Genomic DNA, 21439 nt, shown 5'->3' with positions numbered 1-21439 from the left:
TACAGTGTCAATTCAAAAACATTCAGTAGCTGAGAGAAAGGTAATTGTCCGGGAAAATCAGACTTCATCCAGATACATTACTTGAAGCCATAGTTCTTTTCAATGAGTCCCAAAAGCTATCCCATTCCATGTCTCTGGACATCAATGGGATGTCCACGGACATCCCATTGATGTCCCATCCATGTTGTTGAGCATGACTTCATAAGAAGCTGTATCCGTCATTGATTTAATCCACTCATTTAGCTCGGGACACTTTGTGGTCTTCCAATGTCTTAAGATGATCCTGCAGGCTGTCACCAGACCGACCATCACAACTGCAAAAGCTCCTTTTGGGGTGTTTGGCATTTGAGATCGGTCTCCCAGTAAACACAGTTCTGGAGTCTGAGGGATCTCTGAGCCAAGCCATGCGCTGGAATCTTTTGGAGATGGTCTTATAGCTTTCCCCAGACTGATGGGCGGTCACCACCTTCCTGATGTCCTCAGATGTCTCCATTGTTGATCTGGTCTTTATGCCTTGACACAACAGTGGTTTGGTTGGTTTCCTCTTCATTTTAACCAGTGCACCTCAAACCTTTTTCCAAAGATGTCTCATTTGATTGGTCTGCTGAACTGATTACTCGAGAACTCACGTGTGTTTCACCTGAGTCTTTTACCTGATTGTCTTTCCCAGTGCAGCTGTGGTTCATTTACATTTGCAGATGCTCTGATTCCAAGTTTCATTTAGTCAGCTTGCAATTCACACATTTCCCTCAAAACAAGCAAATGGAATCGATGAACATAATCCTGACATTTCATGTTAAAAATTGGTAATGAGAAAATAAGAAAATCATGGTCAAAAAAGAAAAACCTAAACTACTCAACTAGTTAAACTTTCAAGCAGCACTCTATCTATCTATCTATCTATCTATCTATCTATCTATCTATCTATCTATCTATCTATCTATCTATCTATCTATCTATCTATCTATCTATCTATCTATCTATCTATCTATCTATCTATCTATCTATCTATCTATCTATCTATCTATCTATCTATCTATCTATCTATCTATCTATCTATCTATCTATCTATCTATCTATCTATCTATCTATCTATCTATCTGTCTAAATTGCGTTTCTCTATATTATTCTAAAACTATATTAAGAATAAACTAGGGATGATATACATCGTGCTATTAATATTAGTTTTAGTAGAGGTACAGATACGGACTGTTGTTTTTCAGTTGTACCGATTTCACGTTGCATTTGGACTGGGAACTCAGATCTGGCAACCCTTCCGAACGGCGCCGTGTTTGTTATTTATGGGCGTGATGCGCATGCGCTGTGCTGGACAGAGACGTGGCGCAGCTTCGTCATCATCGTTTTAAAAAAAGAGGCGGCTCGCTGATGGCCGCACGGAGACAGAAACAGGCGGCCTGATGTTCATTCACTCTGAAACCCGGGTTAAAAACTAGATATTCCCGATCTCCCAAGTGAACGGCCAGCATAAATGACTGAACTTTTATGATTATCCTGAAATCATCTCCGTTCTGACGGAGGCCTACTAGTTTGGCGCCATGTACTTGACCTGCTGAAGATGAGGGCCGCGGGAGCGCCATGTTTGAAACCGCTGCGTTTGTTTTTCGGTAAGTTATTCACCAAAAAATAAGTTGCTTGTTCTTTTCCATTATGAAGTACTGGAAGCCATTTTTGTGTTTACACAGCAGCAGAAGAGGAGCGAGCGACCAAAGTGTCTCAGCGCGATTTGTTTGGCTGCTGGCTTCCCTGAAATATCTGAGAAGAAAAAAATGGCGTCTGGAGCTGGCAGCAGATCGATTATCGATATTAAGGTGGTCTACAATGAAGCTGAGGATCCTGACCCATCAGTGGTTGGTTTGGTCCAGCAACTGTTCAGAAGACTTCTCAGAGTAAGAGCTGCTGCTGGTTTGATGCTATATTAATGCTGTTGTTGAAGGCCTAAGTTAGGCCTCCTCCTGATTTGGTTTAATTCTCTGAACTGAGAAGGATCCTGCTGTTAAAAATCCTTCTGTTCATGAAAAATCAGTTTTTTTCATGAATCTTAATATCTCGTGAAATATCTGAAGTTTTATATCTGTTTCTTTAGGATATTAATTCAATACAAACCTGATATAAACAGAAACTTTCTGTAAGAAGGAACGAAATAAAAAATACATCCAGAGTATTTGGACTATGTCTGAGTTATTATTGCGGGTAATAAATCATCTGACAGTTTTAATCGTGTCGTTTAAAGGGCTGTTTCCATCTGACAGACATAAAGAGTTATGAATAAACACTGAGGCTCTTTAAATGTGTATACGTTTGAAATATTAAATTGACATTTGTGACTGTATGCAAAATAGAGCAACATATTGCGAGGGAACACAAAATTTTTTCCCCATGTCCTTTACAGGGTTCCGTATGAATACTTTATGGAGTGTTTATATTAATTCTGTATTATTTGTGTTTTAATGAAGCTGTGTTGGCGGTGTGTGTGTGTGTGTGTGTGTGTGTGTGTGTGTGTGTGTGTGTTGTTTACAGTAGCTCTGAGGCTCCTGCCTCTTTAAATCAAAATCCCGTTAATGAAAATCCCCTGTAGCTCCCCCCGCCCCCCGCCTCCTCCGGTCTCCCTCCGCTCCGCGGCAGGGAGTTCGGACGGGACCAGAGCTGGATCCCGGACCGCCGCAGACCCATCCTCCCAGCCAGGTACGGTACCATTCACCTTTAGCAGCAGCGCCCCTCTCCCCCCGGGTCACCTCGGCTGCCCTCTCCTTCCCCCGGGAGTTGGTGTCGGAACCGAACGAAGCTGCGCTCCAGGTCTGGACTCGGAGAGTTCGGGTTGATTTCGGGTGTTTGCTGGTTTCTGTGCACAGGGCGGCCCTGCTGGGCGGAGTTGAGAGCCAGGGCGGGGTTACCTGGCTCAGGTGGAAAATCATCATCCCGTTTCTATGAGAGGCTGCAGCTTTTAGTTCAGAGGCTGAAAACATTTTATCCAGTCAGCTGCTCTGCTGGTTCTGATCCGGATCTCCTGGGCTGGTTCTGGTCCAGTTCCTCTGGTTCTGTCAGGCTGATGGAGCAACAGAGCTGACCTTTACTCAGCCTGAGCCTGAGGAGGGGACGCTCCATTTACCAGCCAGTCTGACCTTTCAGACGGGGCCACTTTATTAGGTACACCTGATGGATGGATGGAGCAGCTGCTCTCCAGGCCTGACCTTTTTCTGTGGTTTCCCTTCAGAGGCTGGCCCGGTTCTGCAGAACTGTCGATCTGGATCTCTGTTAGGGTCCACAGGTTGGTCCAATTGGGAGGAAGGATGGATCCAAAGCCTGCAGAGGCTCAGGAGCATCTCTGTCAGATTCCTCTCTAAACTTAGTCGGTGACATTCAATGCTGAGCAGAACCAGCTGCTCTGGGATCAGCCTCCCTGTCCTGAACAACATGCTACAAATTACAGGGTACATGTTACAGGCTACATGCTACAAACTACAGGGTACATGTTACAGGCTACATGCTACAAGCTACAAACTACAGGGTACATGTTACAAGCTACATGCTACAAACTACAGGGTACATGTTACAAGCTGCATGCTACAAGCTACAAACTACAGGGTACATGTTACAAGCTGCATGCTACAAGCTACAAACTACAGGGTACATGTTACAAGCTGCATGCTACAAACTACAGGGTACATGTTACAAGCTGCATGCTACAAGCTACAAATTACAGGGTACATGTTACAAGCTACAAACTACAGGGTACATGTTACAAGCTACATGCTACAAACTACAGGGTACATGTTACAAGCTGCATGCTACAAACTACAGGGTACATGCTACAAGCTACAAACTACAGGGTACATGTTACAAGCTGCATGCTACAAGCTACAAACTACAGGGTACATGTTACAAGCTACAAACTACAGGGTACATGCTACAAACTACAGGGTACATGTTACATGCTACAAACTACAGGGTACATGTTACAAGCTACAAACTACAGGGTACATGCTACAAGCTACATGCTACAAACTACAGGGTACATGTTACATGCTACAAGCTACAAACTACAGGGTACATGCTACAAGCTACAGGGTACATGCTACAAGCTACATGCTACAAACTACAGGGTACATGTTACAAGCTACATGCTACAAACTACAGGGTACATGTTACATGCTACATACTACAGGCTACATGTTACAAGCTATATGCTACAGGCTACAAACTACAGGTTACATGCTACAAACTACAGGGTACATGTTACATGCTACATACTACAGGCTACATGTTACAAGCTATATGCTACAGGCTACAAACTACAGGCTACATGTTACAGGCTACATGCTACATCCATGATCCAGGTTGCGGTTAGCATCAGGGAAAGCTGTTATTTGAGGTCTTTTTAATGATGGTCATCCAGTCTGAAACCAACAGGGATCCTAGTGAGGATCCATTTCTACCCCTGGTTCTGGATGGTTCTGGATGGTTCTGGACTGATGGCATCATTCCTAAAGCTAACCAGATTCAGGAGTAAAGCCGCCTGAGAAGCTTCTGCATTGAATAGGCTAGTGTTAGCTTTGGCTAAGTTAGCATTCAAATTTTTGTTTGTTTTGGGCAGGCTAACAACTAGCATACCAAGGCTAGAGATTACCACCAAGACATACTGGATCCAGTAGGTTCTGGTCCCAGAGGTCCCAGTGAACTGGTTCTGGTCTAGTGTTTCTATGGTTCTTGTCCCTGTGGTTCTGGTTCTGGTCCCAGTGAACGGGTTTGGTTCCAGTGAACTGGTTCTGGTCCCACTGGGTCTGGTCCCAGTGTTTCTGTGGTTCTTGTCCCTGTGGTTCTGTTTCTGGTCCCAGTGAGGCATTCGGCCTCCTGTCACTGACCTTTTCCGTATCGGACCTCTCGGTGCTATCAGCTCCAGATAACGAGACGTTTCCTGCCGGCTCCTGATTGTGTCCGTGGGAGACCCTGTATAGCCGGTGCGGTGGGGGGTCTGCAAGAATCTGAGGGTCTAAATTAACCCGGTGAATCACGGCGAGCCTGGCATTCTTCGTCTCTCCTTTCACGCCATATAAGTCCTACCCCTCCTCCCGGCCTGCGCCCCCTCCCACAATGCCGTGCTGCGATCCCCGTCTATTCTTAGCGCCGCGCGACGCCACCTCGTCTTCCTCAGCCTTCCTCCTGCCTGTCCATTCAGACGGTTCCTCTCTTCCAGAGCGTCTCTGCGGTTTGGAGTCGAAGATCCGCCCGGAGGAATGAGCTGCTACACGGTGACCCTGCCAGGCCCCGGGCCCTGGGGCTTCAGGCTGCAGGGGGGCAAGGACTTCAACATGCCGCTGACCGTCTCCAGGGTAAGCATGGGGTCCGATCCGGCAGAGGGGTGTCAATACTTAAGGAGAGGTTCTGTTTGGACTGAGCCTCTGTCCTGAACCAATCAGCCTCCAGCTCCGGTTTCATCATCAGGGAGACGTTGCAGTGAAGCTGCTTGTTGCTCCCCATCAGCCGACGACTGGCTGCTGAGTCGGGCCTGCTGCTGCGGCCCCAGTGGCCCCAGTGGTCCCGGTGGCCCCCCTTGGCCTCCATGGCCCCTGAAAGCAGAGTTGCAGCTTCTAAAACTGGACCGGGTTTATGTTTCCAGAGCTCGGTCTCTGAACAGCCGGTTCTGTCTTCACTGCTGCATCTGCTGAGGAGATGCTGACATGGCCGTGCTGACATCTGCCCTGGTCCTACTGGTCCTACTGGTTCTACTGGGTTCTTCTGTTGGTGACTCTGGAAGGAAACTCTAGAACATTAAACCAGAACAATAAAAACGGTTTGAATCCAGAAGTGCGGTTCTGCTGAGGTTCTGGAAGCCCAGGTTGCTCTGACAGTGACCAGTGGTCGGCTCGGCTAACTGAAATGAGCTAAGCTAACCCTAAAGCGCTAATCATAAACATTAGTTCTGCTAATGCTAACTCATTCATTCATTTGTTCTGCACTTGCTATTTGTTCAGTTCAGTTTGTTTATAAAATAAGCCAATGCAAGGACAGGAAACAACAAACTTCAAAATAAGAGCATGAATAGAAACGCCCACCTACCTGTAGAATTATTTAGTCGATAACTAAAACTTCAAATTTGTGCTTTAGAATCTGTTTGGAACAGTTAATTTAGGGGAAGCAAAGTACGGTAAACGTTTTCAAAGTTAGCATAGCCGCTAACTGAAACGTTAGCTCTAGTATTAGCGAAGTAGTGTAAGTGTGTCCTCTACTGCTAGCTGCCTTTAGGTCATCTGTATCGTTGGTTCTGCCATCTTTCTTCCTCTCGACATCAGTCCATAGATTCTCTATAAAGTTCTGGTCAGGCCTGTTAGCTGCTGTTGCCATGGTGATAAACTGGTACCGTTTGTAATGTGGGTCGGTACCAAGTCCTGCTGGAAATTGAAATCAGCGTCTCTTTAAAACTTGTCATCAGAGGGAAGCATGAAAAGCTTCAAAATGTTCTGATAGACGGCTGAGTTTACACTTTTTCCTTCCACTGAACTTTCCACTCATAGTGTCCCAGTGTCCCATTTGTATCCAGAGGGAAGCAGCAGCTCGGTTCTGGTTCTGGTCCCAGGTCACCTGGTTCAGATGTCAGAACCTCATGCGGGCATCTTGAGGTTCTACTGATGTTGGACTTTAAATATTCTGAAGGTGTCAGGAGAACCAGAACCATCAGTGACAATCAGAGACGTGAAGTGCTCCTGGAAAAATGTATTTATTTATTTATTAATCTGGATTATTTAATGTTCTAATGGTTCTGACCCAGCTGGTTATGGGTCAGAACCATCGCAGTTCTACCATTTTAAAATCAAAGTTATTCCCACCAAATTAGCCTGGAAGAACCTCATTTGGTTCTGTGGTTCTGCTCAGCTCCGCAGGAGGTTCAGATAAGCTACAGTAGCTTTCTGCTGCTGTAGCTAAGCTGCAGTCGGTCAACAGGGGGCGGGGCCAGAAGAACCGTTTCGGAGCAAACATTAGGTTTTCTCAGGTTCCTCGTTTATATGGATCCAAACTGCAGGAAAGTTCTGGTATGAAGGTTCTGTTGGGTTAAGTTCTGAATGGAAACCCGTCCAGTAAAAGGTTCCTTTAGAGAAAGGAAAGTTCTGGAACGTCTGTAGAGAATCAGAACCGCCTCTGATGAAGACCAGGTGGTACCAGCTGCTCTGACGAACCTGTTTAACAGAACCAGAACCGGCCATGTGGTCCAGTTCAGGAGTTCAGTCAGATTAGACAGATTTGGATCATTCAGCTGAGCAGAACTTCAGCTGATTGTAACACAGTTAGCAGCAATAATTTGGGTTATTTAGAGGAAAACATGTGGGTTCATTATTCAGTCATACGTTCACCATGTGATTCATTCATTCATAAATGTCTGTTTAAAGCAAAGTATTTAATTAGCGAGCTAAATATTTACGTTTTACCAACTGAATGTTAATTTATCAACAGAAACTGAAGCGATTCGGTTTCACCAGCAGGAGTTGATGTAGAAGTTAGCAGGCTTTTACTTTGACAGTCCACTTCCCCTTATCAGGAGGGAGTTTCCACATTAGCTAAACAGTTAGCTTCGAGTTAGCTAAACAGTTAGCTTCGAGTTAGCTAAACAGCTAGCTTCGAGTAAGCTAAACAGCTAGCTTCGAGTTAGCTAAACAGCTAGCTTCGAGTTAGCTAAACAGTTAGCTCCGAGCTATCTAGATATGGAGTTTGAAATATTTAACTTCTCAACAAAATGTTTGACTAGGAGTTGAATGTTTGTCTCCAGACTGCAGGTGTGTCGCTAAATACTGAGATTCAAATAAATGTTTAGTTTAAAGGAAACCATCCAGCTGGGTAAGGTTTTATTTAGTTTGAAACGCTGCAAAAATATGACTTGAACAATTAACCCAAAATATTGCTGTTAATTTTTGACTGTAACTTTAGTAATTTCTACAAACATCTGAACTGGTTTCCCTTTAAACTGGTTTGTCCTTCAGCTGAACTGGACCTAGTGACTCGGAGGGAATGTTTTCATTTCTTCTCTTCTGTATTCTGTGAAGGAAGCAGCTTTCCTCTGATTTCTGCAGATTTTTGCTTCATGTTTTTGCTGCTGCTGCAGAGCGCAGCGGCTCTTTGCTCTGCAGGCGTCGCGTTTCCTGCAGCTGCGTCTTCAGCTGCTCCTGTAAACGTTACAGTGAAAGACGAGCCGGCGGTAACCGGAGCCGTGCTGTAGCGCGGCGCTGACCCGGCCAGCACCGACCCGGCCAGCGGCTCCCACAGCTCCCATTACAGCAGCGGGGGCATCCCACATCCGCAGAGCCCAAATTAGACCTGCAGGGATCCAGGTGGATCCTGCAGTGAAGAGGTCAGAGGTCAGAAGGAAAGCCACCAGTTTTATACCAAACAAATACAGAAACATCCTAAATATTTACCTATTTTAAAGCGTTTTCGATCTCGAGGTTGAAGCTAAGCAGATCAGATTTAAGACCATAAATCAGAAATATTAAATTATTGAACCAGAGGGCCTAACCAGAACCAGAACCAGAACCCTTCACGTCGGAGCCAGAATGCCGTAGATCACAGCGTAAAGGGACATCAGGAATTTAGACGTCAGAAACTAGATTAAACGTCTGCTGCAGGACGAAAACAACAGTAACGTCTTAAAGGTCACAGCAGTTGCTCTGTCCACCATGTTGGTTAAAACATGGCCGCTCACTGAGAGCAGGAGCAGCTCTGCACCAGTCAGTGCCTGAAATGAGCATCTTAGCATCTTAGCATTAGCTCTACTAATTACCCGTTAGCATTAGCAGAACTAGTGCTTTACAGTTAGCATTGCTAGTTTTTAATTAGTGTTGGTCACTACAGTATTATAAACAAAATAATTTAAAAATAATAACTGACCACAAATGATCCAGAAACCTGATCGCTATGGAAACGAGAAACAGTGACAGGAATGCTAAATATTATAAAATGAAGTTAAACAAAGAGCTGCAGGGAGATTAACTAGTTTAAATAACTGATTTAACTCTGAACTGAAACTTGATACAATATCGGATAAAAACATGATGAATGTTATGATTTTAGATTTCTGGGTGTTTTTCTATATTTCAGCTTCCTGTTGGTTTTATGTTTAGAGGTGAATAAGAATAAACTTTATTTGTTAAATTAATTAAACCAAAACAAATGAATTTATTCAGATTAAATGACCAGATATCAGAGAAATGTAGGAATCTGAACTGCATGACTCTAAATGAGCAGAACCAGACAGAACCAGGGATCATGGCAGCCGGTCCGGTCCGACCCGGTCGCCGGCGGCCCAGAAATGTGAGCCATGCAGGCTGCGACCCGTATGTGGGTCAGAGAGGCTCCTGGGAAACCGGGCCGCAGCGCCGCCTCACAGGCCGGCATTGTTTGGGCTCAGTGAGCAGCTTCCTGTTAAACTCCACGATCTGGTTCTGATTAATCCGGCAGCCAATCGGACCAGGAGCTGAGCTGGGGTCACAAGGTTCTGGAGGGTCAGAGAAGTTCTAAAAGGTTCTGGAGGTTTCCACATGATGACGTGACACTGGAGGTTAAAGGTCACTTCTGACAGGTCATGTTCACCTAGAAGGTTCTGGTCCGGTTCTCCCCTCTCAGCCCATCTGACCTGGTTCTGTCTCCCAGCGAGATTATTTGTCCCTAGATTACAGTAATCTGAGTGAACGGATGATAAATCGATCTGTTCTCATTCCGCTGATTGTTTCTTTGAACGCCAGCGGTAATCCGCCGTGGCGCTGACCCGTTCTCCGTGTTCTGGCCCGGTTCTCTCTGCTGAGACAGATCACGCCGGGCAGCAAGGCGGCGCAGGGGAACCTGATCCAGGGTGACGTCATCGTGGCCATCGACGGCGTCGGCACCGAGGGGATGACCCACCTGGAGGCCCAGAACAAGATAAAGATGGCGCACCACAGCCTGGCGCTCACCATGACCAAGTGAGGATCAGAGGTCACCTGAGGTCGCCTGAGGTCACCTCACCTGCAGAACCAACAACGCTCTCATATTTTTTCCTGTGCAGGTCGAAGCGTCCCGTTCCCATGGCGATGCCCAGAATGGACGCCGTGATTCCCATGATCCCTCACCAGCAGGTAGCTCCGCCCCCTGACTGCAGCTTCACTGAATCATCAGCTGCTAATGGTTCAGAAACTCTTTGCTGCCTCCAGTGGCGACACGAGGAACAGCTACAAATGGCTACAACAACCCCTTACAGCAGAAACCAGGGGCCCAAAGTGGCCCCCGAGGGCCTCCTGCATGTTTTAGTCTCTCCCTGGATGAAATGATGGATCTTTAGAGGCCTAGGAGGAACATTGACAAGCTTATGAAGGTTGTTGGTGCCACCAGGGAGAGACTGAATCATTCAGGATGCAATCGGCCCTCAGGGACCCACTGTGGGCCCCTGGTCTAAACTCTGTGGCAGTAAAGTGGAACCGTCTCACCTGTCATCTCACAGTGAACCATCACACAGAGTGAAGTAATGATTATGGCTGCAGCTGACTGGTTGCCATGGAGATTAACTGAGGAGCCCAACCAAGTCATAAGAGCATAGAGGTGTACATACTTTACAGAAACGTCATATTTATTCTTCAGGGACCCGTTTCTCATCAGTCTGATTTTCAGATTTTCTGTGAAAATGAATTTTGGGTTTTCTTTACCTGAAGCCATAACCAATAAAACTGCAAAACATATAAAGGCTTAAAATATCTTAGTCTCTGTGAGATTAAACTATTTGAATGTTTTTCACTTTCTGAGATGACTGGTGAGAAATATTAAACCTTTTCACAATACTCTGATGTTTTGAGATTTATTAAAAATGAAATGAACGGTTGATCTATTTAAACTGCTGGATTATCAATCTGTCTGCTGCACCAATAATCAAACTATAGAAAACTGATTGATTTAAATTAAAGAAACAGTGTAGAGTCAGAGGAATCATTCCCAGCAGCGCAGGGCATTCTGGGTAAATCCAACCAAAGCTAACATGTTAGCCTAGCGCTAGCAGCAGAAATGTCTCCTGGTCTTCAGCCAAAGACTAAAGAGTTAAAATCTGACGCCTCCATCTTGTTTCCATCTGGTGAAGAAGGAAGTTGCTCTCAGTGTCTTCAGAGGTTTTTGTGTGGTTTCCTTCAGTGGTTGTTGGTGCAGCGCCCCCACAGGCCAGGAGGGGAACAGGTTGGTTTGACTCAGAACCACAGCAGCTGCAGGTGGAGCAGATGTTCTGGTTCCAGTAGAACCGGGTCCACTGGACCATCAGGAGGGAAACGGACTGAATGTAAATGTTTTGGGTTAGAATAAATTGTTGAAAGTGATTTTAGTTGCAGTTTTTATTTCTGTTGTACCAAAACTCCTCAACATAAATCTGATAGTTTGAGGATAAAATAACCAACCGAGTTGTTAAATTTGGCCCAGATTTATATTTTTTAACAAAGTGTGATTTTAGTTTTAAACTGGATAAGTCCTGCTGTGAGTCTGTCTCTCAGATGACCCCTCATGTCTCCTCCTCCGCCCGGCGCCTCAGGTAAACGGCCGTGCGTCGGCGCCGCCCCAGCCTGCGGCGGCTGGCTCTCCAGGACGGAGCGGCGCGCCGCCCAGCCCCCGCCACCGGGGGCAGTATAACTCCCCCATCGGCCTGTACTCAGAGGAGACTCTGAGGGAGATGGCGGCCATGCAGGCGGGGTACGTAGAGAGTATGCCACTAACGCTGCTGACCTTTGACCCCTGGGAGGAGAAACCAAACCTGATCAGAACATTTAGAGATGAGACGTTTAGCTGAAGCACAGAGGTCAGTTAATGCAGCGATTCTTCAACCGGGGGTGGTTACCATGCCGACGCCGAGGCCGGACACCTGTCGGAGCGAGGGCGTCTCTAAAGGTCAGGGGTAACCCGACCCCATCCCAACACGCGCCACAAGGGTTCAGGGCTGAAATTATAGACGATGGTTGACTTAGAGGGATTAAACCCAAACATGCTCAGCATTTAATCCAGAAGAAACCAGAGTCTGAACGGGCCGGAGATCTGGAGCTGCTCCAGTTTAAACACGAGAACCAACGCGTTCTGGTTCTGGAACCAGATTACAGGTTCTGGAACCAGATTACAGGTGGTACCGGCCCGTTTGGAGGAGGTTCTTGATGAAGGACGCTGACCTTCATTTCTTCTTCATGTGAAGGCCTTTATCTGATGATGTTTCTTCTTCTTCTGTTTGTGTCGTCTGTTTGTCTCCAAGGTTTTCTGCCCCGCTCCTCCCACGTTAGTATCCCGTCTCTCTCTGTGTGTCTGGCGGTTTGCTGTGGTTCTGCTGGACGTCTGTAGATTAGCACAAATCTTTGGCTGCTGGAACAAACATCAGTGGGTAGTTCAGGGATTTCAGGAGTGAAAATGTCCTGATTAGAAAATGTTTCAGGATTTAATCTATTGATCCCTTTTATTTCTGTCTCAATATCAGATTATCAGAGTAATCAGCATTTTACAACTGAACTTCCTAGTTTTAGCTTTAAACCCAAAACCTTCCTGCAGACTGCATGCTGCCCGAGTGCATGATCTGCATCATCATTATTATAATAATGATTATTATTATTGGATGGATGGATAGAAGTAAAGATGAAAGAATTGTTCTGGTAAAACGGGACTTTTAATTCTGTGTTTATGTCGTTTATTCAGTTCCACGTTTGGTTTCATGAATCATTTTCTAGTCGATTTCAGGACGTTTAGTTCTGTTGATGTACAGTAGAGTTTCCAAAGCGTCCCCGATGTGTCTTGATGTTCTGGCTGAGTCCAGTCCAGTCCTGCTTGCTGGTTCTGAGGTGAACCGGGCCTGTGGTGTGTTTGCTGTGAGCATGCAGCTTTCTGGTTCTTCTTGTTTTAAACCCAAACCCAGCCGTCCAACCGTCCTGTCCTGCGTGTCTTCCTGGTCTCGTCCGTCCTCCCCTCAGTGCCGGCTTCAGCCCCTGCGTGCTGAAGGACCCGGGCCTGTCGGCCCAGAAGACCATCGAGGTGACGGGTCCGGGCGGGAAGGCCACCATCATCCACGCCCAGTACAACACGCCCATCAGCCTGTACTCGCAGGACGCCATCATGGACACCATCGCCGGCCAATCGCAGGCCCAGGGACACGATGCTGGGTAGGACGCCGCCTGATGTCCAACTCTTTGGACAAGTCGGTGCTTTGGGTCAAATCTGACCTCCGTGGAGGTTCTGGTTCTGTTGGGTCCAGTTCTAAGTAGCTGAACTGCCTGAGCTCAGTTCTCCACTTCTCAGCTGTTTCATTCAAAGGTCCATTTATTGACTCTGCTGGGTTCTTGGTTCTGGTTCTGTGAACTCTAGGAGATCCAGACTCTGGTTCTGGTTCTGGTTGCTCTTCTTGATGAGCTTTGCTGTCGGAAGGATCAATAATCACCCAAAATATCAGGACATAACGGAGGGTTCTGACGGTGTTGGTTCTGTTCTGGTATCAGGTTGTTTTTGTTCTGGTTCTTTCCTGGTTTCAGTTCTGTAATAAGGTTCTGGTTCTGATCAGCTTTGGTCAGCCTGAAGGTTCTGCTGTCATGGTTCCCTTCATTTCTTATTTCACAGAAAACACAGAAACTGATTTTTATCACTAATTCTTTATTTATCTTTAGAATAAACAGTAAAATCTCACATTAAAATAATTTGTATTTCTGATGTGTAAAAAGACAAAAACAGTCAGAAAACAAAGCAGAAAATCTTTAAACTATGAGATTATTATTAGATTATTATGAGATTATTATTAGATTATTATGAGATTATTATTAGATTATTATTAGATTATTATTAGATTATTATGAGATTATTATTAGATTATTATTAGATTATTATTAGATTATTATTAGGCCAGATTAAAAAACTGAGAATGAAGTCTGAGCATCAGCAAAATAAAAATACAATATTTCCACAAAACAAACTTATAAAATTGTTTTAATGACTGTCGGTTCAAACTTTTACTGATGATAATAATTTGATGCTGAATTGTTTCTATTTTTATTAAATTGATACCAAATATAATTTCACAAGATGCTCAAAATTTCTTATTTTATTTTTAATTATTTTTTTTGGAGGAGTTATAAATTATAACTTTATTCTGGTGATTTAAAAAAATATTTCTGGACCGACTTTACCTTAAATTAGAAACGCGTGAGATCCTGTAAGAGGATCTAAATGACCCCTAAACGACCCCAGATTGACCCTGAATGACCCCAGATTGACCCTGAATGACCCCAGATTGACCCCAGATTGACCCTGAGTTCTGCGCGTCTGTGGAGATGAAAAATGTCGACTGAAGAGAAAAACTCTGAATGTTCTGATCCGGTTTCTCCTCTCATTATTCCCTGATTTATTTTCCCTCTTCCTGTCACTAAGCATCAAGTCCAGTCAGTGTGTCTTTCACCAGTTAACCCAGTTAACCCAGTTAACCCAGTCAGATTGAGGATCCGGAGCTCTTCCAGCTCTGGAACTGATCGATGCTCCTGACCCGGTCCGGTTCTGGTTGCAGTCGTGTTTCTGTTAGCGACCGGCTGGTGGACAGCGCCTCTCCGGTCTACCAGGCGGTCCGGACCACAGACCAGAACCAGAGCAACTGGAGCCGCCCCAGTGCCCAGTCCAAGACCTTCCAGCTGCTGGCCCACCTGACCCACACGGAGCCCAGTAGGTCTGGTTCTGCTGGTTCTGGAGGAGAAACGCTTGGTGATCAATCAGTTCTTTATTTCTGCTTCCAGCTCAGCAGCAGGATGAGGAGGAGGAGGAAGAGGTGATGAAGAAGAGCAGGTAGACTCCTCCCCCTCACTGCTTACTGACCTCACCTTTCTCCACCTGCATGCACTGACTGTGTGTGGCCAGCAGGGGGAGCTGCAGCTCTGCAGGCTGATGTGGAGCCGCTGGATCTCTGGAACCGAGATGGAAACGGATCCAAAATAGATCCAGAATGTCAGAACCTCATGATGGGAGCATAGAGCTACAGATCCAGAGTTGATCTTTTCTGTCTGGACCATGAAGAGGTTCTGATCCGGAGAACACATCAGGTCCACCTGAACAGCAAAACTAAAATAATCACATAGCAGACAAACATTTAGAAAACTTAATATCTCATAATAAACCGTCTCTCTGCTGCCGGGTTTCTAGCATCAGTTACCATGGCAACAGACACAGGAAGTTATAAACCTGAGCAGAACGTGAAGTTCCTCTGTCATCAGGTCTCCTGTTGCTTCAGAGACGTTTCCGTTTGATTTTTATGAATCTCATTGGTTCATCAGAAATCATCCTCATGTTGACCTGAAACCCGAGGATGGAAACCGATTGACCCGTTTCTGACTGTGAAATCCTTCAGTCCGAGTTTCTCTGGAGGCAGAAACAGCAGAGGAGCATCATGTGACGTGTAACAGGCTCCGCCCACCGGCCTACCCGCCGCCGCCGGCTCTTTTCTCATCATCCTCCATTAATCCATCGATCCTCCAGGCTCCAGTCATCCTGGATCGATGGCAGCAGAGGTCGGCTGTTTCCTCCAGAGTTTATTTTGTCTCTGGGAGGAAGAGGAAGCAGATTAGATCCACATGAAGGTCGACTTCCTGCTGGAAACAGTTTAATAAACCCTCCGTTCATTTATGAAACAGCAGAAATGTTCAAATTTCGGCTTCAAAACAGCAAGAAACAGGACAATTTACAGTTTAAATAGTTCTGTGCTTTTATGTGAAATTCTGCAAGAAATAATAAAACTTGTTTCAGAACCATGAAAAATATCAAACATTATTTAATATTGTTTGGTTTTTTATTCTAACAATATCAATTCATAACCTTTAACCCTTGAAGAAAAATGGAATTAACTTCACAGTTTCCACCTTAATGTCCCAAAACAACCTTTTATTAAACTGTAATAAGGATTAATATTTAACTTGCACTGCAATAAATCGCTTTGGTTACAAATTAATAACATTGATTATGACGGATTGTAACACATTTTACCATTAGATCCAAAAAGGATTCAGAATAAAAAAGATAAAAAACGTGAGCAGGAGTCTAACATGGAGATGATGTCATGGAGGAACGTCTGACCTCTTCCTCCTCCTCCTCTTCCTCACCACTCCAGATCTAATAAAGCTCTAATCACATTGATCCAACATCCAGCTGCTCCCAGTCTGGATCCATCCTGAAACATTCCCGACTCCCAGGACATCAGCAGCAGTTTGTTGTTGAGAAAGTAGAAGGTTGACAGGAAGCAGCAGAGGTCAGGGGTCAGAGGGTGAGGAAGTGTTGGGAGTTTTCCTGTGGATTTCAGTCTGCAGAGAGAGAGGCGGTGCGTTTAAGTGTTTCACAGAGAGTGGGACATCAGGCCTCCTGTTGAGCTGATTGGTCGATTAAAGAGGCAGAAACGTTGGGATGGATGGATGGAGGATGGATTGATGGATGATGATGGTGGATGGATGGATGGATGGAGGATGGCACGATGAATGATGGTTAATGGATGGATGGATGGAGGATGGACAGAGCACTACCTGGTCAGCCAATCAGAGGCTCTGTAGCCTGACCAATCAGAGGACAGTCTGTGATGAAGACTCCTCCTTCAGATGAAGGCTCTGCTGTGGGAGTTGAACTTTGACCTCAACGTCTCTCTGTGCTTTTCCAGCCAGTACGGGATGGCCCCGCCCACGCACCAGGCTCCGCCCCCTCAGCAGTACCAGCCGATGCCCCCGCTCTACCAGCAGCCCCCCCCTCTCCAAACCCCTCCCACCCAGCAGAGCTCCATCCAGATCCCCGTTGGCTCCGCCCCCCCAAAGGTGGTCAGCACGGCCTGCATCTTCCCCTCCCAGCCAGGTGAGGGAGCATGAATATGGCGGCCACCAGGGGGAGCATGTCAGCATATATCAGACCAGAACACCTGGCAGTCAGCGTGAAGGTCAGAGGTCACCATCGCTGACTCTCAGAGTTTCAAAGGCTTCAGCAGACGTTAAGGTCATGTTGAGTTCAGGAACCAATCCAGTACACTACTAGGTACTGCTAGCTACAAAGCTAACCATGCTAATTGCTAGTGCTATACCATCACGGTATGCAGCAGGAGCTTATTTAAAAGAATTACAACAACACTGTATTTAGGAGAAGCTAATGCTGAAACCAGAGTTATTTCACTCCTAGCTTCTGTTTTATAGTTGTTGAGTTTTGCTAGCTCTGATGCTAATTTAGCGTAATTAGCCACAGTACAGGACAAAGGACAGGACATGTCAGACTGTTTACTATTCTGCAGTGATGCATTCAGGGTAGCAAATCATTTCTCTACCTCATGTTCTCCACCATTACGAGGACAGGAAATGGAACTGCTGCTTAAACAGACTTCAAAATAAGAGCATGAATATAAACAAACTGGAAGAATTCATAACAGTCGCTAACTAAAACTTCAGCACAAATGTCAAACTTTATTCAACTGAAAGTTAAAAAAATTCTCAAGTAGATTAGTGTTTCAGAATGTAGCTTAGGGGAAGCTAAGTGCGCTAAGCGCTTCCAGAGTTAGGCCGTCTGTGTTGGGCATAAGGTGCTATCAGACAGTATGCTAATGACCATGTTGCCCGTGGCTCCAGCTCCAGTCCCGCCCCAGCCCCGCCCTGCAGCAGCCGCCCCGGCCCCGCCCCACGCCGCTCCTTCTCCGGGTTCCTCCACTGCCAACCGACCGCCCTGGGTGACCGACACCAACTTCGCCGATAAGTTCGACCCAGGAAAGACCACCAGCCCCTCCGTAAAGGTCCAGCCGCTTCCTCAGGCGGCCCCGCCCCCGCCGGCGTACATCCCTAACCCGTCCCCCGCTGGGCAGCCCGCTCCCAGCCCCGCCCCCGTCACACCAAGCCCCGCCCCTTTCCTTCCTGTGGCGAGGGGAGTGGCTCAAAGAGCAGAGAGGTTTGCCGCCAGCAGCCGCACGCCTCTGTGTTCAGCGTGCAACAGCGTCATTAGGTACGGGCCTCGGCGTTCATCAGAGCGGCTCGTTACGGTCCAAAGTGTGTGACGGTGTTGCTGTGGTCCCCAGGGGCCCCTTCCTAGTGGCCCTCGGCCGGTCCTGGCACCCCGAGGAGTTCAACTGCCACTACTGCCACGTCTCCCTGGCCGACGTCAGCTTCGTGGAGGAGCAGAACAACGTCTACTGTGAGAACTGCTACGAGGAGTTCTTCGCTCCAACCTGCGCCCGCTGCAACACCAAGATCATGGGGGTGAGGCAGACCCTGGGGTCATAGGTCATCCTGACTTTCTAATGCAGTGGTTAAAAAGTCACATTGCACGTGTTTTGATTTCAAGCTCTGAGCAGATCAAAACGGGAACACTGCTAACATGAATGAACACGTTTGTAAACAAAGTTAGCAGCCAGCCAATGCTAATGCTAGCACCAAGAATGTCACTGAATGCAAGACAAAATGGCAAAAACAACCAGAAACGTGCAGGGTGGCTTTGTCCTCAGAGAGCTCACTGCTAGCATACAGCGCTAACATTAGCAATAGCAGAAGACACTATGCTACTGCTAGCAAAGCAATGATGTCATAGCAACACAATAATTCATGTCTGAATTAAAGTTTTGTTTGTGGCTCCACTTTGCTGCGTCGCCGTTTCCACAGGCAGCAGGAACTGAACTGATCTTTTGCTGAATCCTCCTTCATGCTAGTGGAGGTTGTTGAAGCGTTTGTCTTTTCCACAAACAAATAGAAACTGGGAACGTTTCCAAATGAAATAACATCTAACCTGCTTCTATGAAGAGATTCTGATGCTGCAGGACGATTGTAATGAGTTACATGGCTTAATTCACCAACAACCAAACATTTTGACCTCCATTTGTAGTTTCAACATCCTTGAACTTGGACTACAAAATTACTGCAAGAAATAAAAATGGCAGATTTATAAAATTGGTTGGTGAGAAATCCAAACAGAAAGTAGAGAAATGACGCCAACAGAGACCAGATTCATAATTATGCTTTTCTAGAAACTCAAAGGATACACAAAATATATTTAAGGGCTGAAGAAAATAGAATTTTACATTATATGTCTTCTTTTAACATTGCAACAGTTAATTTTTCTCATTTTTGAGTTTCTGAGGCCTTGGTTAGTATTTCCTCTGCGGTTTGTTGCCTCTGGTGTTTCTCTGTGTGAAATAACGACCACATGCTGTTGCAGGAAGTGATGCATGCCCTACGGCAGACGTGGCACACCACCTGCTTCGTGTGCGCCGCCTGCGGGAAACCGTTTGGAAACAGTTTGTTCCACATGGAGGACGGGGAGCCGTACTGCGAGAAAGGTACAGCGGGCCGCTCTGGGGACAGAACCGGGTTTATACTGGAGACTTAATGACCACAAATAGGGGACATGGTCCTAACGGCGACCAGGGAGACGGGGGACATGGTCCTCATGGTCCTCATGGTCCTCATGGTCCTCATGGTCAGACAGGTGCTGCTGGTTAAAGTGGAGGAGAAACTGGATTATTAATCAGTAGGAAGTTGGTTGTCAGGAGCTGTTTTTGTTGTTATGGAGATGAAGATTTGTTTCATTAACTGATCTCTGATCTTTTTAATTTCAATGCTGGTGGTGCTGCTAACTAAAAAGTTAGCTAACTCTAATGCGCTAATCATAAAAATGATGTAGTTTTGCTAATGTTAAAGTGTAACACCAGCAAGCTAATGCTAAAGCTGATGATAAATTTGAATTTATCTGCCGTTTGAATTTAAATTGTATCCATAAAAATGAATTTAGGAGAAGCTAAGTGTGCTAAACGATTTCAAAGTTAGCAACAGCGCTAAAGCTCTTAGCTAAACCTTTGCTATTAGAAGATTAGCAGAAGTGTTCTCACCACTGGTTCTGACTGGTCCACTTGTAGCTTCAGCATCCTTGATCCTTGGAATAAAAATGGTGAACTTGCTGGAAGTCCATGACCTTGTTTAGCGGCAAATACTAGCATCTTAGCATCTTAGCGCTGTTCCTTGTGCTCTGTCAGATTACGTCGCCCTGTTCAGCACCAAGTGTCACGGCTGCGACTTTCCGGTGGAGGCTGGAGATAAGTTCATCGAGGCTCTGGGCCACACCTGGCACGACACCTGCTTCGTGTGCGCGGTAAGAGCCGGCTCAGAGGCAGAGGTCAGAGGTCAGGCCGTCCCGTAACGGCTGCTGTCTCTGCAGGTGTGCCACGTGAACCTGGAGGGTCAACCCTTCTACTCCAAGAAGGACAAGCCTCTGTGCAAGAAGCACGCCCACGCCATCAACGTGTAGAGCTGAGCTGACCAAGCAGCCGCCGTGCTAACCACCTGCTACTGATGATGATGATGATGATGATGATTCTGCTTCCAGACAGGAAGTCGTGCTGCTGCAGGCGGCCGGCGGTCAGGTCAGAGACAGCCGGCTCCATGCTGCGCCTGCAGGGCAAAATAATCCCTCAAGTTACAGACGATGGGTTGATGCTGGAAAACAAATTATTTTTAACGTCACTTTTAGTTGTTTAATAAAGTTTGATGTTTTAACAAAGTTTTAGATTTTAAATCTGTGCCATCTTATTTATTCTAGACAGAAATCATAACTTTCTGTTTTTATTTTTTAATCAACCTGCAGATGTGCCTGTTTGACTTTATGACTTTTATTACGTATGAAGACGCTTTCAGCTAACAGGAGGAGTTTGGTTCTGAGTTTGGTTCTGGGTTTGGTTCTGAGTTTGGTTCTGAGTTTGGTTCTGGGTTTGGTTCTGGGTTTGGTTCTGAGTTTGGTTCTGGTGCCGATCACTGGACTGAACAGCATCAGATCCAGAAACTCTCCGTTGTGAAGCTTTTCTGTCTGCAGCAGCTTCATCTCAGACCCAACAGGACAAACATCCAGGAAGCGATGAGGAGGCGTTTCCTGTGTGGGCCTGCAGGGGGCGCTGCTGCAGACTGAGCTGATGGAGCCGATCCTCTAACTGAAAACTTTTCTATTTATTGATCGCTGAGTGTATCTTGAAGTGTTTATTTTAGATTTTTTTTCTATCTGAACTGTAAATGTGTCTGAGCTGCTGCAGATCAGACGCTCGGGTGTAACTGGTCTGTTCACACTGCAGAACTTCAGAACCACTTCCTCTGGATTATAAGAGGCTGCTGCAGCTTCAGGTAAATTACACATAAACACAGAAATAATCCAGACAGCAATGAGAGTAGAGACAATCAGCTCTCCACTATCTGCTTTTTTAACCTGATTAACATTTAATAAAAGTAAAAAAATTAAAATGTAGTTAGAGGAGCAGTAAATCTGAAAGTTTGATCAGAATCTGGATCAGAAACCAGATCCAGAAGATTCCAGGTTGGAACTGAGTTCATTTTGGACCACAGAAACAATTCTGCTAACTATAAATACCAGTTTAGCGTCTCCTGGTGGCTAGTAGAAGAACTGCAATTAGATCTATCTTTAACTTCCATCTCTGCTACTT

General features: G+C 45.8%; 1 protein-coding gene across 5 annotated transcripts; it reads left to right on the top strand.

The window, feature by feature from the left end:
- Positions 1–1327: 1327 nt before the first annotated feature.
- On the top strand, positions 1328–20511 carry LOC122842796 (LIM domain-binding protein 3-like). Of its 5 annotated transcripts, none has more exons than XM_044136979.1 (14): positions 1328–1625; positions 1707–1907; positions 5213–5348; positions 9811–9962; positions 10046–10115; positions 11543–11700; positions 14531–14682; positions 14754–14802; positions 16655–16842; positions 17601–17967; positions 18041–18221; positions 19174–19294; positions 19988–20103; positions 20170–20511. In XM_044136979.1, the coding sequence occupies exons 1-14, from the start codon at positions 1597–1599 to the stop codon at positions 20257–20259; spliced, it is 2010 nt and encodes a 669-aa protein (XP_043992914.1). In that variant the 5' UTR covers positions 1328–1596; the 3' UTR covers positions 20260–20511. The 5 variants fall into 5 exon arrangements, with proteins under 5 accessions (XP_043992914.1, XP_043992913.1, XP_043992917.1 ...); XM_044136978.1 differs by having other exon boundaries at positions 1704–1907; XM_044136981.1 differs by lacking the exons at positions 11543–11700; positions 14531–14682; positions 14754–14802 and adding exons at positions 12248–12270; positions 12954–13142 and having other exon boundaries at positions 1333–1625; positions 1704–1907.
- Positions 20512–21439: the final 928 nt, after the last annotated feature.

Source organism: Gambusia affinis, linkage group LG13 (genome assembly GCF_019740435.1).
Source record: "Gambusia affinis linkage group LG13, SWU_Gaff_1.0, whole genome shotgun sequence".
NCBI lineage: Eukaryota > Metazoa > Chordata > Actinopteri > Cyprinodontiformes > Poeciliidae > Gambusia > Gambusia affinis.
This window is presented reverse-complemented; position numbering and strand designations above follow the sequence as displayed.